Source organism: Leptodactylus fuscus, chromosome 1 (assembly GCF_031893055.1).
Source record: "Leptodactylus fuscus isolate aLepFus1 chromosome 1, aLepFus1.hap2, whole genome shotgun sequence".
Taxonomy (NCBI): domain Eukaryota; kingdom Metazoa; phylum Chordata; class Amphibia; order Anura; family Leptodactylidae; genus Leptodactylus; species Leptodactylus fuscus.
In genome coordinates, this window is record NC_134265.1 from 327,839,408 (window position 1) to 327,857,759 (window position 18,352).

The following is an 18,352-nucleotide window of genomic DNA, read 5'->3' on the forward strand; positions in this document are numbered from 1 at the left end:
ACACAGCCTGGATACGGTTCACCAGCTCTTCGCAGGTTGGCACAGGGGTTGCGTACACAATGGACTTCACATGTCCCCACAAGAATTACTGTTACATTCACAATTACAGGCTTACATCTCGGTCTACCTGCAGCATTTCCGATCACATGTTCATTAATAAAAAACGCTTCATATACCGGCTAAAGTTAACTCTTTCATTTTGTGTACTTACTTTCTGGACACCCTGTACGTATCATTGAAGCAGAAAATCTGCAGAGGATAACTCTGTGAACATTCTGTCAAAAGTGCTGCGGGAAGAACTGTGATGCGTTGCTGCCATGGTTTTTCCCACAGTGTTTTTTTTTGTTGTGGGATTTCACGTAGGGTTTTTTTGGGACTCTTTAATTGATGACCTTAGGAAACATCTAGGACTCCCACGTAGTAGCTGTTCAAAGCAGCAGCAGTACTCCCTGAGTGCTACATTCGCTGCACAGATCATATGACGTCACATTCATTGGTCATATAGGCTGATTGCAACTCAGTCCCATTCAAGTGAATGGGACTGAGCTGTCTTACCAAGCACAGCCACTATACAATGTACGTCACTCTGCTTGCTAAGTAGTGAAATCAGCTGATGGGCTAGGTAACCATGTGTTGTACCCCCACTGATCTTTACTTGGTGACCTAGCCTAAGGATAGGTCATCCACTTTAAATCCTGAAAAACCCCTTTAAGAGACCTAACAGAGCTTCATCTTTTCCTCTTTATAGGTGTCAATTCATTTCAGGTGTACATGGCCTACAAAGATCTATACCAAATGACAGATAGCCAGGTACAGTATCTATGTCCTTCAGCTCAAAATATCCCGGGGAAGATTTATAGTCAGGGGAATATTTACTGGAGTCTGTGCTGAGCTGCAAAATCTAACATAGCACACTAGCAACAATGGCGCTATTTCGTCCTCTTTCTAACTCCAGACTACACATTTTCAGTGGATTTGTGCCATGACTAGGCTAATCCTTCCAATTATCCATTAGCCTAAATTTATTTTTTTGTTCTTTACAGCTATATGAAATCTTTACCTTTCTCAAGGGACATGGTGCTGTAATAATGGTGCATGCCGAAAATGGAGATTTAATAGCTCAGGTAAGTGGGATTTATTAAGTTTTCTTAAACTACACCTAGAGATATCACACCTCAACAACAATATATGGAGACAACCAATATATAGTAAAAATAGCAAAAATCTATTGTATTAATATAAAATACATATACAAAGGAATATAGAATTATACAAAGTAGGAAAGACTTACAAACACCGGTCACTGTGAAAACAGCAACTATGATATCAATAACAGTACTGATAGCCTATATAGTCACAAAAATATCATAAGTATGTGTAACCCTGCCACAATAGGATGCCTATAGCATGTAAATAGACCGATCGATCGATAGATAGATAGATAGATAGATAGGATATAGATACAATAGATAGATAGATAGATAGATAGATAGATAGATAGATAGGATATAGATACAATAGATAGATAGATATATGATAGATAGATAGATAGATAGATGATAGATAGACAATAGATAGATAGATAGATAGATAGGATATAGATACAATAGATAGATAGATATATGATAGATAGATAGATAGATAGATAGATGATAGATAGACAATAGATAGATAGATAGATAGATAGATAGATAGATAGATAGATATGAGGGATTGATATACATATAGATAGGTAGATCCTTTTGCTGTAACAGATCACATTCTATCATATACTTTGCCAGTATTGCAATCCTCCCATGCAAATTTTGGGTGGTCATTTCAAAGAGGGTTAAATATCACAGTCTTCCCTTTGCTATTATCTGTGCGAAAGCTAATGTTCCCCCTACGCCCAACAGCAGCACAACTGGGGTAATCCTGCCCCTATGAGCTGTTAGGACAGGTGGAATATTTAATTACCTAACAGCAATTAACCCCTATAAGAGGTCAGAGGACCAACTCCCCTTTGTGTTTTTTTCTGTCCTGTGGGACAGGACAGGTGGACGGGGGAGAGGTGCTTTGGCCTCCTATAGGGGTCCCCTCTCCCCCCCTAAAGATTGTACCTTGCTGCGTGGCTCTCTCCCTGCGCCGGTCCGGGTTCCCTGCTGGAGCAAGTGGGTGTCACCTGATGGTCCCCGGGATCTTCTGCTTCCAGTATCCTGGGTGATGACCATTGTATCTAATCCTCCGCTCTGCAGGCGGCATCGCGGACGTCCGGGCGCTGCAGGTTCCGGCAGGTAGGAACCTTTTGTCTGCCGGCGGGGGCTGGGAACTACTTCTCAGCTCCCAGGTTCCGTCCGAGCCGGGGACTGCTTCCGGGGAAACCACGCATGCGCAGGCCGCGCGACTAAGGTATGTGCCGCGGCAGGCTGCGCAGGATCATAGGAAACAATGAACAGCAGGTAAGCAACTGCTGTTAGTGTGTCTTCCCTCCCCCCCCCCCCCGCTTGCTCGAAGGGGGGGGCGAGTTGTTATGAAATTAGGTGGAGCTCGGACCCAGGTGAAGGGGGCGTGGCTCCTCCCCTGTCCCTCCCCCAGCCGACCTATTTAAACCCCCCCTCCACCACAGTATGGTACCTGTCGCTCCGGTTGCAGGTACTTCTGAAGCATTGCTGCCTCAGGAGAAGCTCAAGAGCTGGAAGTTCAACTGCGTGTTATCAAGGTTGGTGGTGGTGGTGCTGGGGGGAGGGGCTGCTGCTGTTGTGGCTACTGTTGTTGCTGAGGTCCGGATTTTCTGTTTTATGCTGCTTCTTTCCTCCTAGTATGTCCTCCTCATCCTCTTCGACCCTCCCTCGGAGGAAAACCACTGCGAAGAGGAGACATCTGTCTTGTGCCCGATGTAATATCCCCCTCCCTGACGCCTGTGAATACAGGTACTGCCAGGGATGTAGAGCGCCTCCCTCCGAAGCTACCCCAATCAGAGAGATGGTCTCCTGGGTTAAGGACTTCGTGTCCCAGTCCATGAGGAAAGTGGATGAGACCATTTCCCACCTCGCCAAGAGGCCTCGGTTGGAGCCTTCTGAGCCCTCCCTCCCGCCCCTAGAACGCCTTCACATCGGGGAGGTTGAGTCTTCAGAGGAAGACCCGGTGGTGGTGGAGAAGGAGGTGTTTCCCCTCGAAAAGATGGGTAGACTTTTCAGAGTCCTCAGATCATGTGATCGGGAGGCAGGGGAAGGGCCAAGCAGGAGGGCAAAGTCCTTTAAAGCTAGTGCGGACCTGGTCCAGGTAATGGAAGGCGAGTGGAGGCGTCCCGAGAAAGCATTTACACCTTCCGCTAGGTTCAGGGCACTTTTTCCTATATCTGAGTCCCAGCAGGGGGCCTGGGGACCACCGCCAAAAGTAGACGTGGCAGTTGCCAAACTATCCCGCCGCACAGTCCTGCCAGCCGAGGACGGCTCAAGTCTGCAGGACCCGTTGGACCGCCGCGTAGAGGGGTCCCTGAGGCGGGCATACTCTGTCGCCTCGTCGCAGGCCTCCGTGGCCATATCGGCTAATGAGGTGGTCTCTGCCCTACAGGCCGAACTATCTTCCCTTGCTAGGGATATAGACACGGGGGTCCACCGGGACGACCTCCTATCGGCTATGTCCGATATTAATTTATTGGTGGACCACTTGGCTGAATCCTCCAGGTCGCAACTAAGACTCGCCTCCAAATCTATGGCCCTCACCACTGTGGCCAGGCGACTGTTGTGGGTTAAACCATGGAGGGTGGACAACTCCTCCAGACTAGGGCTTTGTACCCTGCCCTTTGAGCCCGGTAGGCTCTTTGGCAAAGCCCTGGACAAAATCATGGAGGATCTGCTGGACACTAAAACTAAAAATCTGCCGCAGCCGCCAGAAAGGAGAAGAACTGCCTTTCAAGGCCGAGGGTCCTCCACCAGAGGTTTCAGGGGGCGTGGACGCTCCGCTCCCCAGGGCCGAGGTAGAGGACGCGGTACTTTCCGTGACCGTAAGAAGGATCCCTGACCCATTAGTGGTCTGCCATCCTGGGAGAAAGCGGGCCCGTCCATCTAGGGCCCCGACGCAAAGGTCCCAGGGTCCTTGGCTACATCTAGGCTCCACCGGCCGAGAGAACATCTTGCCCTTTTTAGGGCCCCAAACAACTTCATCTTTGAGTACCCGTCCAGAAGGATCTCCCTCCAGGCTTCGTGGTTTCCAGAATCTTGGGCGAAGGACTCAGGTTCATCTTCGACATAGACCGCTTCCGTCTCGGGATGCGGCTTCCTTAGGGAACCTTCAGGCCAGGTACACTCGCAGGATCTCTCATAGCTCGGCCCAGGACCTTAGATCAATGGGACGAACACCCAGATGGAAAACCTTGTCTTCAAGTTTCCACCCTCCCAGATGGCAGAATTTCAGCCCCCCCTATCTCCAGGGGAGTAGTATCCACGGGTCTTCCCCCAGCTCCCTAGTAGGGCTGGGGAGCCCTTTAGGGGGACAGAAGGCCTCTCAGAGCCAGGATCAAAGAAGACCCGTTAAGATTTTTCACGATTCCATCAAATCGAATCCAGTTCCGGGGATTCACCAGGGACTCTCCTACCTGGAGGCACCTTCTCTATGTCAAGAAGCTGCGAGTCCGGAATCGCTGTCCCTAGGGACTAAAAGAGCCTATCCAGTGAACCATCAGTGCCCGGCCATGATTGGCCCGGCAGACCCATCTTCACGATGGCAGGTCCTCGGTCAGGTTTACCTAGACCCTGTTGACCACAGATGCCTCCCGGTCCAGGGGAGCTCATCTGGGGGAGACCCTGGTACAGAGCACCTGGCGTTACCTGAAGAGAACGCGCTTACCCAGCTGGCAAGAAATTACCAGAGCTCAGGTGAAGCTTCTGACGTGGACTCCACAAATTCGGGAGTAAAGAACCAGGACGGACAGCCTGTTCACAGCCGTTTACGGTCATCCCGGACAGAGGACGAGAACCCTCTCCACGTCACCAGACGCCAGGATCCTCATCTATTTGGATCTATGTATTCCCCAGCGGCCAGCGGTTCAAATTCCAGGTTACAGTCGGTGGGACTGACTCACCAAAATGCGGAGGACCTTAGCCAGGTCATCCCCAGACCAGGATGCTCTCCACTATCCTATCAAAGGATGAGGTCTCCCCGAGGTGGATCTGATGGCCACCTCAAACGGCGCTGCAATATAGGAACGTCGCTCCCCAGTTCGGGAAGACAATCCTCCAGCGCTGTATGCCCTGTCAATACCAGGGAGGATCAGACGGAAGTGCGTCTACCCTCGTCAACTGAGGATTCGGAAGGTATTGACAAAACGCAGGCAGAACCGGAACTTGGCAAGGAAATCGCCATTCTGGTTAAAAAGGGCATGGTTGACCGTCCTCACTCTCATGAGACGGAGGAACACCTGGAGGCTTCCACCAGTGTAAACTCTGGTAACCCGGAACAGCCGGCCCTATCAAGGCCTGAACAGATGCAACCTCACTGCCTGGAGGTCAGCCAGCCTTTAGCTGGCAGAAGAGGATTATCCCAGGGAGTGCTAAGAACTTTGGCGCACTCAAGAGCGGAGTCAACTAACCAGAGCTACCGGAGGGTCGCCCGAATCTTTCAGAACTGGTGTTCGAGTAACCAGCGCGACCCTGATAGGAATGCAGTCTTGGAGTTCCTACAAGATGGCCTGGAGAAGGGGCTAGCACCTGCTACCTTGAAAGTCCAAGTCTCAGCTCTGTCCGCACTCCTGGAGACCCGGCTAGCACTAGATCCTCTGATTAAGCAATTTTTAAGAGGGGCTACTAGACTCCGTCCTCAGGTGCAGCCACCGGTCCCGATCTGGGACCTGGCCGCAGTTTTGCAAGGGCTCTGTGCGCCCCCCTTTGAGCCCCTATCTGAAGTGGATTTGAAGTACCTAGCATACAAGATAACTTTCCTGTTGGCAATAACCTCCGCCAAGAGGGTCGGTGAGCTACAAGCCCTAGCGGCCTCTGAGCCATTTATAACCTTCTTTCCAGACAGAGTGCAACTGAGGTTTGTCCCAGGATTCTTGCCAAAGGTACCCACGCCTCAGAATGTTAACCAGGCAATCGTCTTACTAGCGTTTTTCCCCTCTCCCACCTCTGAGTGGGAGGAAAGGATGCACAAGTTGGACTTGGTGAGAGCATTGCAGATTTATCTAGAGCGGACTGCGTCCTTTCGGAAGTCAGAGAATTTGCTGATCAATGTGTTTGGCCACACCAAAGGGACCAAAGCATCCAAACCAACTCTATCAAGATGGATTAGAGAAGCCATTATCTGCTCCCTACGTGCTCAGGACCTCCCGGTACCAGACCTTATCCGTGCCCATGCCACCCGAGCAGTGGCGACATCATGGGCCGAGAGACGTTTTCTTTCCTTGGAACAGATATGTGCAGCGGCTTCTTGGAGTTCTCAGCTAACTTTCGCCAAACATTATAGACTTGAGTGGCGAACAAGGGAGTCCACAGCATTTGGACATTCGGTATTGGCATCAGCTTGCCAGAATCACCCGCCCTAAGGGAAAGCGATACTTGCTAAATCCCCAGTTGTGCTGCTGTTGGGCGTAGGGGGAACGAAAGATTGTGAATGACAATCTGTTTTCCCTTAGCCCAAACAGCAGCACAAGGCTCCCTCCCTATGCTGTAATTGTACTATTTGTTTGGATGTCATATTACTTCTGTTAAATAGATGTCTAAAACTTTACTTGCTACTAACACAAAGGGGAGTTGGTCCTCTGACCTCTTATAGGGGTTAATTGCTGTTAGGTAATTAAATATTCCACCTGTCCTAACAGCTCATAGGGGCAGGATTACCCCAGTTGTGCTGCTGTTTGGGCTAAGGGAAAACAGATTGTCATTCACAATCTTTAGTTCTTGATCAGTAGACCCGCTTTTCCGTCAGTAACTTTTACTCTAGTGTAGGTTAATATTGAGGTGATAAAGATCAGTTTTACTGTAGGCTGTAAAAGTAGTTACTTTCTTTACTATCCTGTAGTGAGGGTTGCTGACATCTAGTGGCAAAGAGGAAAACTACAGCATTTTATAATTACTTGTTACATGGTTAGACATGACTAGAAAACTATAAATAATAGTAAAATAAATATAATATTAATAATGATATTATTATATAGAAAATAATAATATAAAAATATAAAAAAATGTTTCTCATACAGAATGCCCATTTTTTATTTTTGTGTTCTTTTAAGAACAAGTTTGAGATATAAATATTATGAAATTCTTATTCTCTCATGTATTCTCTGTACAATACGAGGTTTGCAGAGATCCAATTCTGTATGAGGGACTTTGTGCTATTGTAGGCCATTACCATTCAGGTCACGTCTTGCAGACAAGAATCAGGAATCCTTGTAATTACTTCCTGTCTGTGCTCCGCTCCATGATTTATAGGATATGGGTAATCCTGTTTCCTGAAGGAGAATTGCTGCCATTTAGTATTCACCCGCAGTCCTGAGGACGGGACTCTCATTTTATATCGGTCGTTCATACTAAGTGCTTTATTGTGTGTTAGCGATCAGACTGATGGCAGATGGATATATAACCTTTTAACAAGTCTCCTCTCATATGTTACGTTAAATCTACACATCCCTATTCACAGTATATAATATATATGGAACTATCTACTTCTGCCTCCCTACATTGCACCTCGGAACAGCTGATCAGTGCAGGGGCTGGTGAAGCCTGATAGGCCAAAATAAAAAAGAAAATCATGGGCAACCCCTTTAAACTTTCCCAAATTAAATGTAAATATATTTTATGACTATCAAGTTTTTATTGTTACAGCATATAAGTGATTTATTTACATTTTATTGAATAGGAACAAAAACGAATATTAGAAATGGGCATAACTGGACCTGAAGGACATGCTCTGAGCCGACCCGAGGAGGTACGTATGTAGTGCTGCAATGTTATCTGCTGATCTCCAATTCTGCTTTTCAATTGTTTTACACTAGATAAGCTAAAAAACCTTAGAGCCATTGGCGTAACTAAAGTCTTGTGGGCCCAGTGCAATCTTTTGTCCGGTTCCCCCTACCTCATCCCTACAGGGAATTCTTGATAGTGATGGTTACAAGTGCTGAGGAGTTTATTCCACCTTAGTGTGGTTAGGGGTAATCTGTGGGTCTCCTTGGCTTATGGGCCAGATGGAAGCTGCAATCTCAATACTGATGCCAGTGCTTATGGGCCTTCCAAGGCTCCTGGACCCGGTGCGACTGCACCCTCTGCACCCCCTCAAGTTACGCTCCAGTGTAAAGCAGAAGACTAAAACAAGCCTATGTAACTTTTATAGCAGTTGGGCTGTGTTTTATACATAGAAAGCTACAAATGCCCTGTTCAGATATAAATTGGAAATATTACATGATGGCTGCCTTCCGCTGCCACTAGAGGGAGCTTACTACATTCTGTGATATTAAGTTCAATGTATACCAGTAGGCTCCTAAGCTCCCTCTGGTGGTGGCTGTAGGTAGCCAACATATATTTGCCTTTGCATGGGCACATTTGGGGAACTCTGTCAGGAAAAAAAAAAGATTTCAGATGACTATAGAGATATATGAAGAAATGAATCATTACTGCTGAGAACAAGAGCAACGTTTTTGTAATGTCTTTACAATTTTTTTGGATGGAAGTAACTAAACTGATTTATTAAGAATTAATATTATCATGGCTTTACGCTGACAGAGTGGGCTTGATGATATCTATCACGGGTGCTTGACTATATAAATAAAGAATAAGTGAGGATTATTCACACCTGCTGGTTGCTGAATCTTCTAGATTTGCTGTGAATCAGCTAAATTCTGAGCATTGAATTATTTAGTCTTTCACGCTTGCTGCTGTCATGGTCGTCCTTGAAAGATCAAAAGTCCGTGTTTAATTCAAAGTTATGATGTGGATGATAAAATTTTCATCAGGCTCCAAGTAGAAGGCCTCCCTCTGGCCATCCTGTCAGCAGAATTTTTTGGTGCTTTTTTTTTTTTTTTTGCAGTGTGGAACGTTTTTTGCCATTTCATGTCGGTTATGAATATACAACTATTCCATTACAGCTTGCTAGGAGGGAAAATATTTTGAGAGCATTAAAGGCACAATATACCCCAAAATCTGCCTTGGGCTACATGCATGTGAATATGCATGAATGGGTTTGAGAAAAAACGGTACCAATGGCACATGGATGTTATCAGTGTGCTGTGCGTAAGACCCATACATTTCAATCAACGAACAAAGTAAGACCTGTCCTAAGTTTTGCCTCCATGTTCACGGTCTCCCAGACAGACCCCTGATACATACCGTAATTGTCAGTGTATGAGACCATAGAAATGAATGGGTCAGTGTGCTATCTATTAACACGGACAGCACACCGACAAAGTACACCGTCATCTGTATGTAGCCTTAACGTGAGTCTCCCTTTTATCACAAGTTATACTTAGGGTAAGTTCACACCGGGTTTTGTGAACCGGAACCTGAGGCGGAGGCCGCCTCAGGTTCCAGTCCAAAAGCCGGGTAGCCACGACTGAAAGCGGGTACACTACACTCCGCTCCGGATTAGGCCCAATGAATGGGCCTAGTCCGGAGGAGGGAGTGTCTTCAGGCCGAATCGCGAGGCCTGAAGAATGAGCACCTCGCTTCTTTTTTCCAGGAGCTGGAAGAATCGACTCCCTGAAAAAATTCCTGAGTGGCTCCCATTGATTTCAATGGGAGACGTCTTTTTGGTCAGGGTTTTAAGGTGAATACAACCTCAAAATCCTGTCCAAAAAAACTACGTGTGAACTTACCCTTTGGCCCCCATGACCTGACAGAATAAGTCAATAAGAGCCCATTTCAGAATTTTTTTTATATAGGACTACTTAGTTAAAGCAGTATTTTTCTTCTTCTTCCAGCTTGAAGCTGAGGCAGTATTCCGAGCCATTGCCATAGCAAGCCAAATCAACGCCCCCGTGTATATTACCAAAGTCATGAGCAAGAGCTCTGCTGATGTCATCGCACAAGCCAGGAAGAAAGGTAAGCTATACCAGTTGTGCTAGGCCTCTAGGCACATGAATATAGTGGTTGTCCCTCTTCTCTAGATCAGAGGTAGTCTTCTCAATATGGTGGTTGTCTGGATGTAGTCTGTGGTGTGGACTAGGTGCACCGTAGTCTAGTCACCTTTATTAGTGTAATTCTACGTCTGCCGGGCCATGGGGTGCAATTATTTGGCCATTTGGTTGCTTTATGATATGCCTTTAGCATCTCCGTTTTATGACTTTTTACCCAATGATGGATATTTGAGATGGCAATAAAGAACCAAACTCCGTCTCTTCATTTTGTAAGACAGACCTTCTAAAAATCTTTCTTTCTCACTTTAAGGTGCGTTGGTGTTTGGAGAGCCCATTACAGCAAGTTTAGGAACAGATGGAACCCATTACTGGAGCAAAAACTGGGCAAAAGCTGCAGCCTTTGTCACCTCCCCACCGCTCAGTCCAGATCCCACTACTCCTGATTACCTGAATACTATGCTAGCATGGTAAGAACTAAAGCTCCCCAGTAAACATCAAACTGTAGGCTTATATTGTTACAGGAAAGTTATGGATTACCTGATCATGTGCCATTGTAGGACATGTGAATATGGTAAGTAGAGAACCTCCTATAGGAGTCAGAGCAGAGAGCTGCTGCACAAAGCATGTCCTGCTCTAGTGGAGTCAACGCAACAACATATTACATGGCCTCCCATTCATCTGAAATAAGCAACGTTATTCGTCTCCAGTGCTAACCGCTGAACGATATAGGTTAGAGTTGCCAATAAATCAATAAAGACAACCTAACACCCCTATGTAATACTGTGTAGATGAATATCTTCCACCAGTATGGAGTGGACATTGTGGACATGTTTATGATTTGAAGGCATATAACCAGAGGGGATCAAGAGTTGGATAAGAACTAACCAGTTCGTAATGAGCTGGGTTCGTTATATGTTTCCAGAAATTTTTGGAGTTTGCCACTCACAAATACCTGTTTATACTCTGGGGTCTCCCGACCCTCAGTTATAATAAGTGGAGGCCTAGGGGAGGTGTGGGGAAAATAATATACACTGATATTCACTCTTCATCTCCTCGCCTGGATTCCTTGCATGCATAAGAGTGTTCTGACATTGGTGCGGCCCATATGACTGCCAAGGTCCTGTCACGGGCTTCGGTACTTGCTTGGGGCCCATGATGCCATAGAAGAGGCCTAGTGAGTAAGGAAAGGCACATCTGTAGGTAATCTAATGGTTTTTTTTAAAATGTAGATTGTCAACACACAGTCTTTTTTTTGGAATATGGGATGGAAATCCATGCAAACACAGGGAGAACATACAAACTCCTTGCAGATGTTTTTTTGCCCTTGGTGGGATTTGAACACCAGGACTCCAGCGCTGCAAGGCTGCAGTGCTAACCACTGAGCCACCGTGTGGCCCCCTAGGTAATCTGATGTTGAAGAAAACACCATAAGCAGCAAAAGACTAGTAAAGACAGTGCTCAGGGGACGTCGGTGCAAAACTGCATTACTGTATCGGAGTCTGAACTGACGTGTGGTATAGTGTAGGCCTTCACAGCCTCTTAGCAATGTACTGCTCACACTATAATGTCACTTTCTTCTATGTATTCTGGTCGTTCTCTATAATGTGCAGGAAGTATTAATGTACATATTCTGACCTAACCTGAAAGTTGTTTTCCAGTGGAGATCTGCAGGTGACGGGAAGTGGACACTGCTCATACAGCACTGCCCAGAAAGCCATAGGAAAGGATAACTTCACTCTTATACCTGAGGGGGTGAATGGAATCGAAGAAAGGATGACGATTGTCTGGGACAAGGCCGTGGTAAGGATGAAAGGGAGATAGTGCCGAAAAGATGGCTGTTGTGTTAGGGCTAGTTCACACGTAGTCTTTTGGTCCGGATTTTGACGTGGAATCCGTGTCAAAACCCAAGTCAAAAAAAACGCCTCCCATTGAATTCAATGGGAGCCGGTCATTTCCTTTTTCTGCGAGCGGAAAACAGAAATGACCTGCCCTATCTTGACGCGGATTCCGTCAAGACAATCCCTCCAGACTAGGCCCATTCATTTGGGCCTAAACTGGATCAGGAAGCCGCGATAGTTGCGGTAAGCCGCAACAGGCACATTTTGGTCCGGATTCTGACACGGCTTCCTGCGCCAAAATCCAGACCAAAACACAACGTGTGAACTAACCCTTACATAGATATGTACAGTACATTATGTATATAGGATGTTTGTCTATCTGAAAGACAGTGCATATGACCCCCATTGGGTCCAGGTACCAACTTTGGTGGACTCTTCTCTAGCAATGGTGGGTCTCCTATATCACAGTTCTAGCAGTTTATACCTTCCCTCATTCAGCTCTGTCCCCACCGTAGGATCTATTTAGGCCTCTTCTAGGCCTAAGGTGCCCTTCTGTCTTACAGTTGTCAGTCGTACTATCTGTCCTTCTGTCAGTCTGTGTGCACCACTGCTTCGGACCACCAATATAGCAGCACCACTGCTTCGGACCACCAATATAGCATCTCATTGTGTATCCCAGTTTATTCCCAATATCCTTACTGTAGATCTACATTGGCATCATGTGATGTAAATGACCCCCTTGTTTCATTGCAGTCACCATTGTCCTGCTTTTTCTCACAGGCCTCTGGTAAGATGGATGAGAACCAGTTTGTTGCAGTCACTAGTACAAATGCTGCTAAAATATTCAACCTCTATCCAAGAAAAGGGAGAATCGCCGTCGGCTCCGATGCTGATGTCGTTATTTGGGATCCTGACAAGATGAAGACCATTTCTGCAAAAAGCCACAAATCAGTAAGTTCACAAAGAATAAACGTACAGTGTATATACAGGTAAGAGGTGCAGAGGATGAAGTCATATCCAGGAACTAGTGCCTATGGAGGATCCTCCCTAAATGCTGTACTTCATGTTGTAATGTCCCCTCTAACAGAGGTCAGGTCTTGTTGTGGCAGATGGGCTTACAATTACTTTTTTATCAAAGTGTAAAAACCAAGAACCTCATTTTCATGTATCCTTATATACAGTAGATATTTGCAGCAATGCTCTTAGTGCTAGCAGAGGGCTAGTACAACTTTTTCATGTGTTCATGTTATAATATACCGAAATGATCATACTACTATATTTGGTACTTTGGCTTATTTACGCTTTTTTTTGACTGACAGGCGGTGGAATACAACATCTTTGAAGGAATGGAGTGCCACGGAGCTCCTCTCATCGTTATAAGCCAGGGAAAGATTGTGTTTGAAGATGGAAACCTGCATGTCAACCAAGGAATGGGACGGTTTATTCCTCGTAAACCATTCCCAGAGTATATTTATCAGCGTGTTAAGACAAGAAACATGGTATTCTCACCATATACTTATTAATGTGTACCTCTAGCCAATAATAGAGTCTTGTTGTGCTTCTGAACCTTGCTGTACAGTGACTATATACATTTATTTAGTAGGCTTGGCTTCAGTCCTTGGGACCAAGTCTGCCCTGATGAAGGGGTGCCTCATGTTACTGTTGCTATTATATTTTATTAATATTTGTATTATTATTATTATTAATAATATTGCTAGTATGTATAATTATTATATTATTTAGCATTATTATTAGTAACCGTATTATTTTAATTGTATGTATCAGATATGATTGTCACCCATATTAGCTCTCATGTGCTGCTTTATAGTGTCAGTCGGTCATCCAGAAGGGCACTGCAATTTATTACATTATTTGGCTTTAACATATGAACATTATTATGAGTATTATAATTGATGCATATATTGTAGGTGAGCGGATTGCAAGCCGTGTCCCGCGGGATGTACGATGGACCAGTGTATGAAGTTCCAGCCAATCCAAAGTATTCAACCCCCGCCCCTTCAGCTAAATCGTCACCCTCCAAACCACAACCTCCACCAATCAGGAACCTTCATCAGTCGAACTTCAGTTTATCAGGTATAACTATGCAGTATGGGCAGAAATTGTGTATTTTCCTATATGAGATGGGTGAATGGCGCAGATATCATAGGGCCCCATAGTAAAGTGTAATAAGGCCCCTCCATGGTGCTTTTATAAAAATATTTCACTCTCTGCTTCACCTTCAACAGCTGTATCTCAGCATCTTATTTTGACACATCTGAAGTGGTCCATGTACCATAAATTAAATGTACTCCAGTTAGGGGCCCGTGTAGATTTCAGTATATGGACTGGTTGGGGTGCAAAGCTTTGTCTCTTTTCTGCCAACCTTTAAGAAAAGTGTCAAGCACAGTGCAAATTTTAAGGCCACGTGCCTTGACTTTAACCTTGACTCAGCCCGTATTTTTCAATGTATTTCCAACAGACAACTGGTATAAATCCATTGATAAATATTCTCTGTACAGCTCTGAGAATTCTGGGGATAATCTCACTCCTTGAGGAGAGAGAACCTTTGCAGGCTTGTGGGGACTTACAAAACCATTTTTGCTCCACTGGGGGATTATGGGAGATATGCAAATCTGTTTTCCAGGATGTGATTAGGAAAACAGTCCCTCTGCTTGCTGCCCTCTAGGGGTAACCCCCTTAAACATCATGTAGGACTTTTTCAACAAGCCTAATGCTATGATGTGAGGTTTAGCCAAACCAGTAAATCTATTCCAAAAGGAACAGAATCCCAGCTGTGGACAGCGCTATTTCAATTTGGTTGGATTTTTTTGTTGCAGATTTTGCTGCAGTTTTCTGAGCTAAAGCCAGGAGTGGATTGAGCAAAAGGTAGACATATAAGAGTTTCCTTTATATCTTCCATTCCTTTTGTAGCCATTCTTGGCTTTGGCTCAAAAAAACACAGCAAAATCTGCAACAACAAAAAAAAAAAGCTGCTTTTCCGCAACATGGGGCCATATCCTTAATGTGTCTTATCGTAATATCTTATTCAGGTGCACAGATTGACGATACTAACCCTCGCCGCACAGGACACCGTATCGTCGCTCCCCCAGGAGGCCGCTCAAACATCACAAGCCTTGGCTGAATATTCGGAAAGGAGGAAGCCGATGAGGAAGATCATCACGGAACATTGTTCAATTCTATGTCAGTGTTATTGAGCCCACAATGTTTTTGCTACTAATGAAAAAGAATAAAAAAAATGGTCTGTTTTGTATTGGAAAAGATGGTCATAGTGTGGTGAAGTGCTTGGAATGACCCGCCTCACCGTAAAGCATGGAACACACCCATCGCTGTATTAGACTAGAGACATCCGCTTTGTCTTGTAGCTATCTGGTTGTTACTTTGCACCATTGAGTTGTATGTTGGGTTGGTAGTGCATGGTTTTTGCGTTCTTTATTTCCGAGATGTAGCCTGTGAGTTTACTACATGCCAACCGTCATCTAGACACAATGCCAAGAACGACTTTGCCACCGATAACTAAGAAATGTGAACAATTTTATGTATGCGGTAGATATCTCAATGTATGTATCATGTTTAACTTATTTTTTAGTCTTTTTATTGTATCTATAACACAGCAGGAGATATCATTCATGTAAAAAACTGACTGACTGTACAGTTCTGTATGTTTAACCACTGGGAATATTCACACATACAGCTTTCTTTAAGCCATGCAACACAATGACTCTGTTTGCATGGGATTTTGATACTGTTAGTCCAATGTAGCTGCCTAATTTTTACAGTTTTGTACAAAGGTTTTTTTTTTTCAGTTTGTATTTCACATTGCATTTTTACTTAACAGTTGCGTATGACGTTCTAGATGTGATTCTATTACAGAATTCGAAGTGTATGAAATAAATAATGAGGAACATTGCAAATTGATCATGGCTTCCTGTTGTTCTTCCATGCAGGTATGGGGGGACATTGGGCAGAACGACAATATAGTACAGAGTATGATATCAGAAAGGAAGGCAGATTTATTAAAAAAATAAAAAATACAAGATAATGACCTATTTTATCATTGAAATGCATGTGTTTCACTCTGGATATGTTTACATCTGCTTCGGAGACTCTGTCCCAGTGTCCGCCCAATGGGGCTCCATAGGTTCCAGATGTGTCCTCCTACGGACCAGAATAACAGACAGCTAGTGTTAACCCAGCGGCATTTATTACATGTTTGTGGACCACTAAAGGGTATCTTTTTGCAGAGTGGGAGCCATTAGAGAGGGCATTATCAGAGGGGTGACTAGAGGGGCAATTATTGAAGAGTGGGAGTCAGTAAAGGAGGCATTGCTACAGAGTTGGGGGCTACTGTAGGGGGCACAAAGGAGGCATTATTACAGAGTTAGGGGGCACAAAGGAGGCATTATTACAGATTTGGGGCTACTGTGGGGGGCATTATTGAGTTGAAATCAATAAGGGCATCATTATTGAGGGGGTTGTAAAGGGTCTTACAGCTGAGTGGGGCAGAAAGGAGCATTATTTCTGAGTGGGAGTGCCATAAGAGTATTATTACCAAGTGGAGGAATGACAGGGGTATTATCATTGAGTGGGGCACAAAGGGGGCATTATTACCAAATGTGAGCAGAAAGGAGCTTTATTATTGAATGGGGATGTTATTGAGTGGTAGCGCAATAGGGGTATTAGCTATCAATGGGGACATAAAAAGGCATTATTACAGAGTAGTGGCATAAACAAAGACATTAAAATGGGCATTAGTTCTGAGTGGGGGCACTATTATTGTATGGGTGCTCTAAAAATGGCACTTACTACATTTTTTTTCTAAAAGTCGCCATATTCCGCCAGCCGTAACTTTTTTATACGTCAGTGTGCGGGGATGCATAGGGCGTCTTTTTTTGCGGGGCGGGGTGTACTTTTTAGTTCTACCATTTTTGGGAAATGTTATTGCTTTGATCACTTTTTATTCAAATTTTTATCAGAATCAAAACAGTGAAAAAATGGCGGTTTGGCACTTTTGACTATTTTTCCCGCTACGGCGTTTACCAAACAGGAAAAATATTTTTATAGATTTGTAGAGCGGGCGATTTCGGACGCGGGGATACCTAAAATGTATGTGTTTCACAGTATTTAACTACTTTTAGATGTGTTCTAGGGAAAGGGGAATGATTTGAATTTTTAATACTTTTTATATTTTTTTTTTTTCATTTATTAGACCCCCTTGGGGTGTTGAACCCCAGGGGGTCTGATCACTAATGCAATGCATTACAAAAAATCACCCTTTCTTTTGCAGGCTGCATAGACCAGCCTGCAAAAGAAAGAGCTTGCAGACAAGCCTGGCAGCCTTGTAAAGGCTCCCGGCTGTCATGCCAACGTGTCGTTGGCTCCGGAGTATGCTTTGACCGTGGCGCCGGAGGGGTTAATGCCTCCGATCGGTCCAGGGACCGATCGGAGGCATTAGAGCCAGTTGTCTACTGCTTAAAGCAGTAGACACTCCGCGGCTATGGCGGGCAGTCGCCATAGTTACACACCCGACATGCGCCGTACTATTACGGCGCATGTCGGGAAGGGGTTAAAGAGGTTGTTCATAAATTGCAGTGACCCCTGTGACTGCCACGGAGGTGTAAAAAATTTTTTAAAAAAAACATACTCACCTGTCCCCAGCACCCTGTTGTCCTCCGCCTTTGTCCAGTCTGATGGCGACACTTCATTTCTGGAAATCCTGTACCCAACTCATCTTAGAAGTCACATAAGGTGCAGGACTCCCAGCAAATAGGTGCCAGCACGAGACCGAATGGACAGTGGCGGAGGACAATGGGGTGCCAATGGTGACAATTCTAGGAGCCACGCTGCTCTCTTGCCATACAGGATGTAGCAGTGGGTTTAGATAGTGCAGTAGTACACATTGTATGGCAGGTGAGCAGCATGGCTCCTGATATGTTCGCAGTGTCCCAGAACAAGATGTTAATGTTGTGTTTAAAAGGTCATTATGTCACCATATTGTCTCTTATATTGTCTTGTGGTAATCTCTAATGTCAGCCATTCTATTAGTGCGCTGTATATTGTATTGTATTGCATTGCTTAGCATGCAGTTAGCATTGTCTGCAGCAGTGTAGAGGTTAACTAGCTTTGCACCTTGTTTTAACTTTGCAAACCCACATGTTTTAGCATCTTGCAACTTCAGTCAGATGTTTTGCTCTCAGCCTATAGGAGCACAAGCTGCTGCTAGGGCGAGCTGAGACTTGTCCCAGTCCAGCCCCTGCGTTCACAGTAAGAGGTGACTGCAGAATGGAGTATAAGCCTGTCTTCCAGCCAGTCCACATGTCTGCCAGCATTGCTCTGGGGTGGTCAGAACCTCACATGGGCTACATACAGCTACCAGTCCATCCCAACTACCGAATTCCTGCCAGTCCACGCCTGGGAGATCATCTTAAATCAGGGGAATAACCTGTTGGATAAA

At 45.1% G+C, this 18,352-nt stretch overlaps 1 protein-coding gene across 2 annotated transcripts in view; it reads left to right on the forward strand.

Annotated features, from left to right (window-relative positions):
- Positions 1-15,816, forward strand: part of CRMP1 (collapsin response mediator protein 1) — a 53,568-nt gene extending 37,752 nt beyond the window's left edge. For both annotated transcript variants that reach the window (XM_075260602.1, XM_075260611.1), the window contains exons 5-14: positions 749-810; positions 1,044-1,124; positions 7,834-7,902; positions 9,887-10,007; positions 10,353-10,509; positions 11,701-11,842; positions 12,661-12,831; positions 13,200-13,379; positions 13,809-13,974; positions 14,931-15,816. In XM_075260602.1, the coding sequence (XP_075116703.1) occupies positions 749-810; positions 1,044-1,124; positions 7,834-7,902; positions 9,887-10,007; positions 10,353-10,509; positions 11,701-11,842; positions 12,661-12,831; positions 13,200-13,379; positions 13,809-13,974; positions 14,931-15,022 (1,241 nt within the window). In that variant the 3' untranslated portion in view covers positions 15,023-15,816. The remainder of the gene's footprint in view (positions 1-748; positions 811-1,043; positions 1,125-7,833; positions 7,903-9,886; positions 10,008-10,352; positions 10,510-11,700; positions 11,843-12,660; positions 12,832-13,199; positions 13,380-13,808; positions 13,975-14,930) is intronic.
- The last annotated feature ends 2,536 nt before the right edge of the window (positions 15,817-18,352 follow it).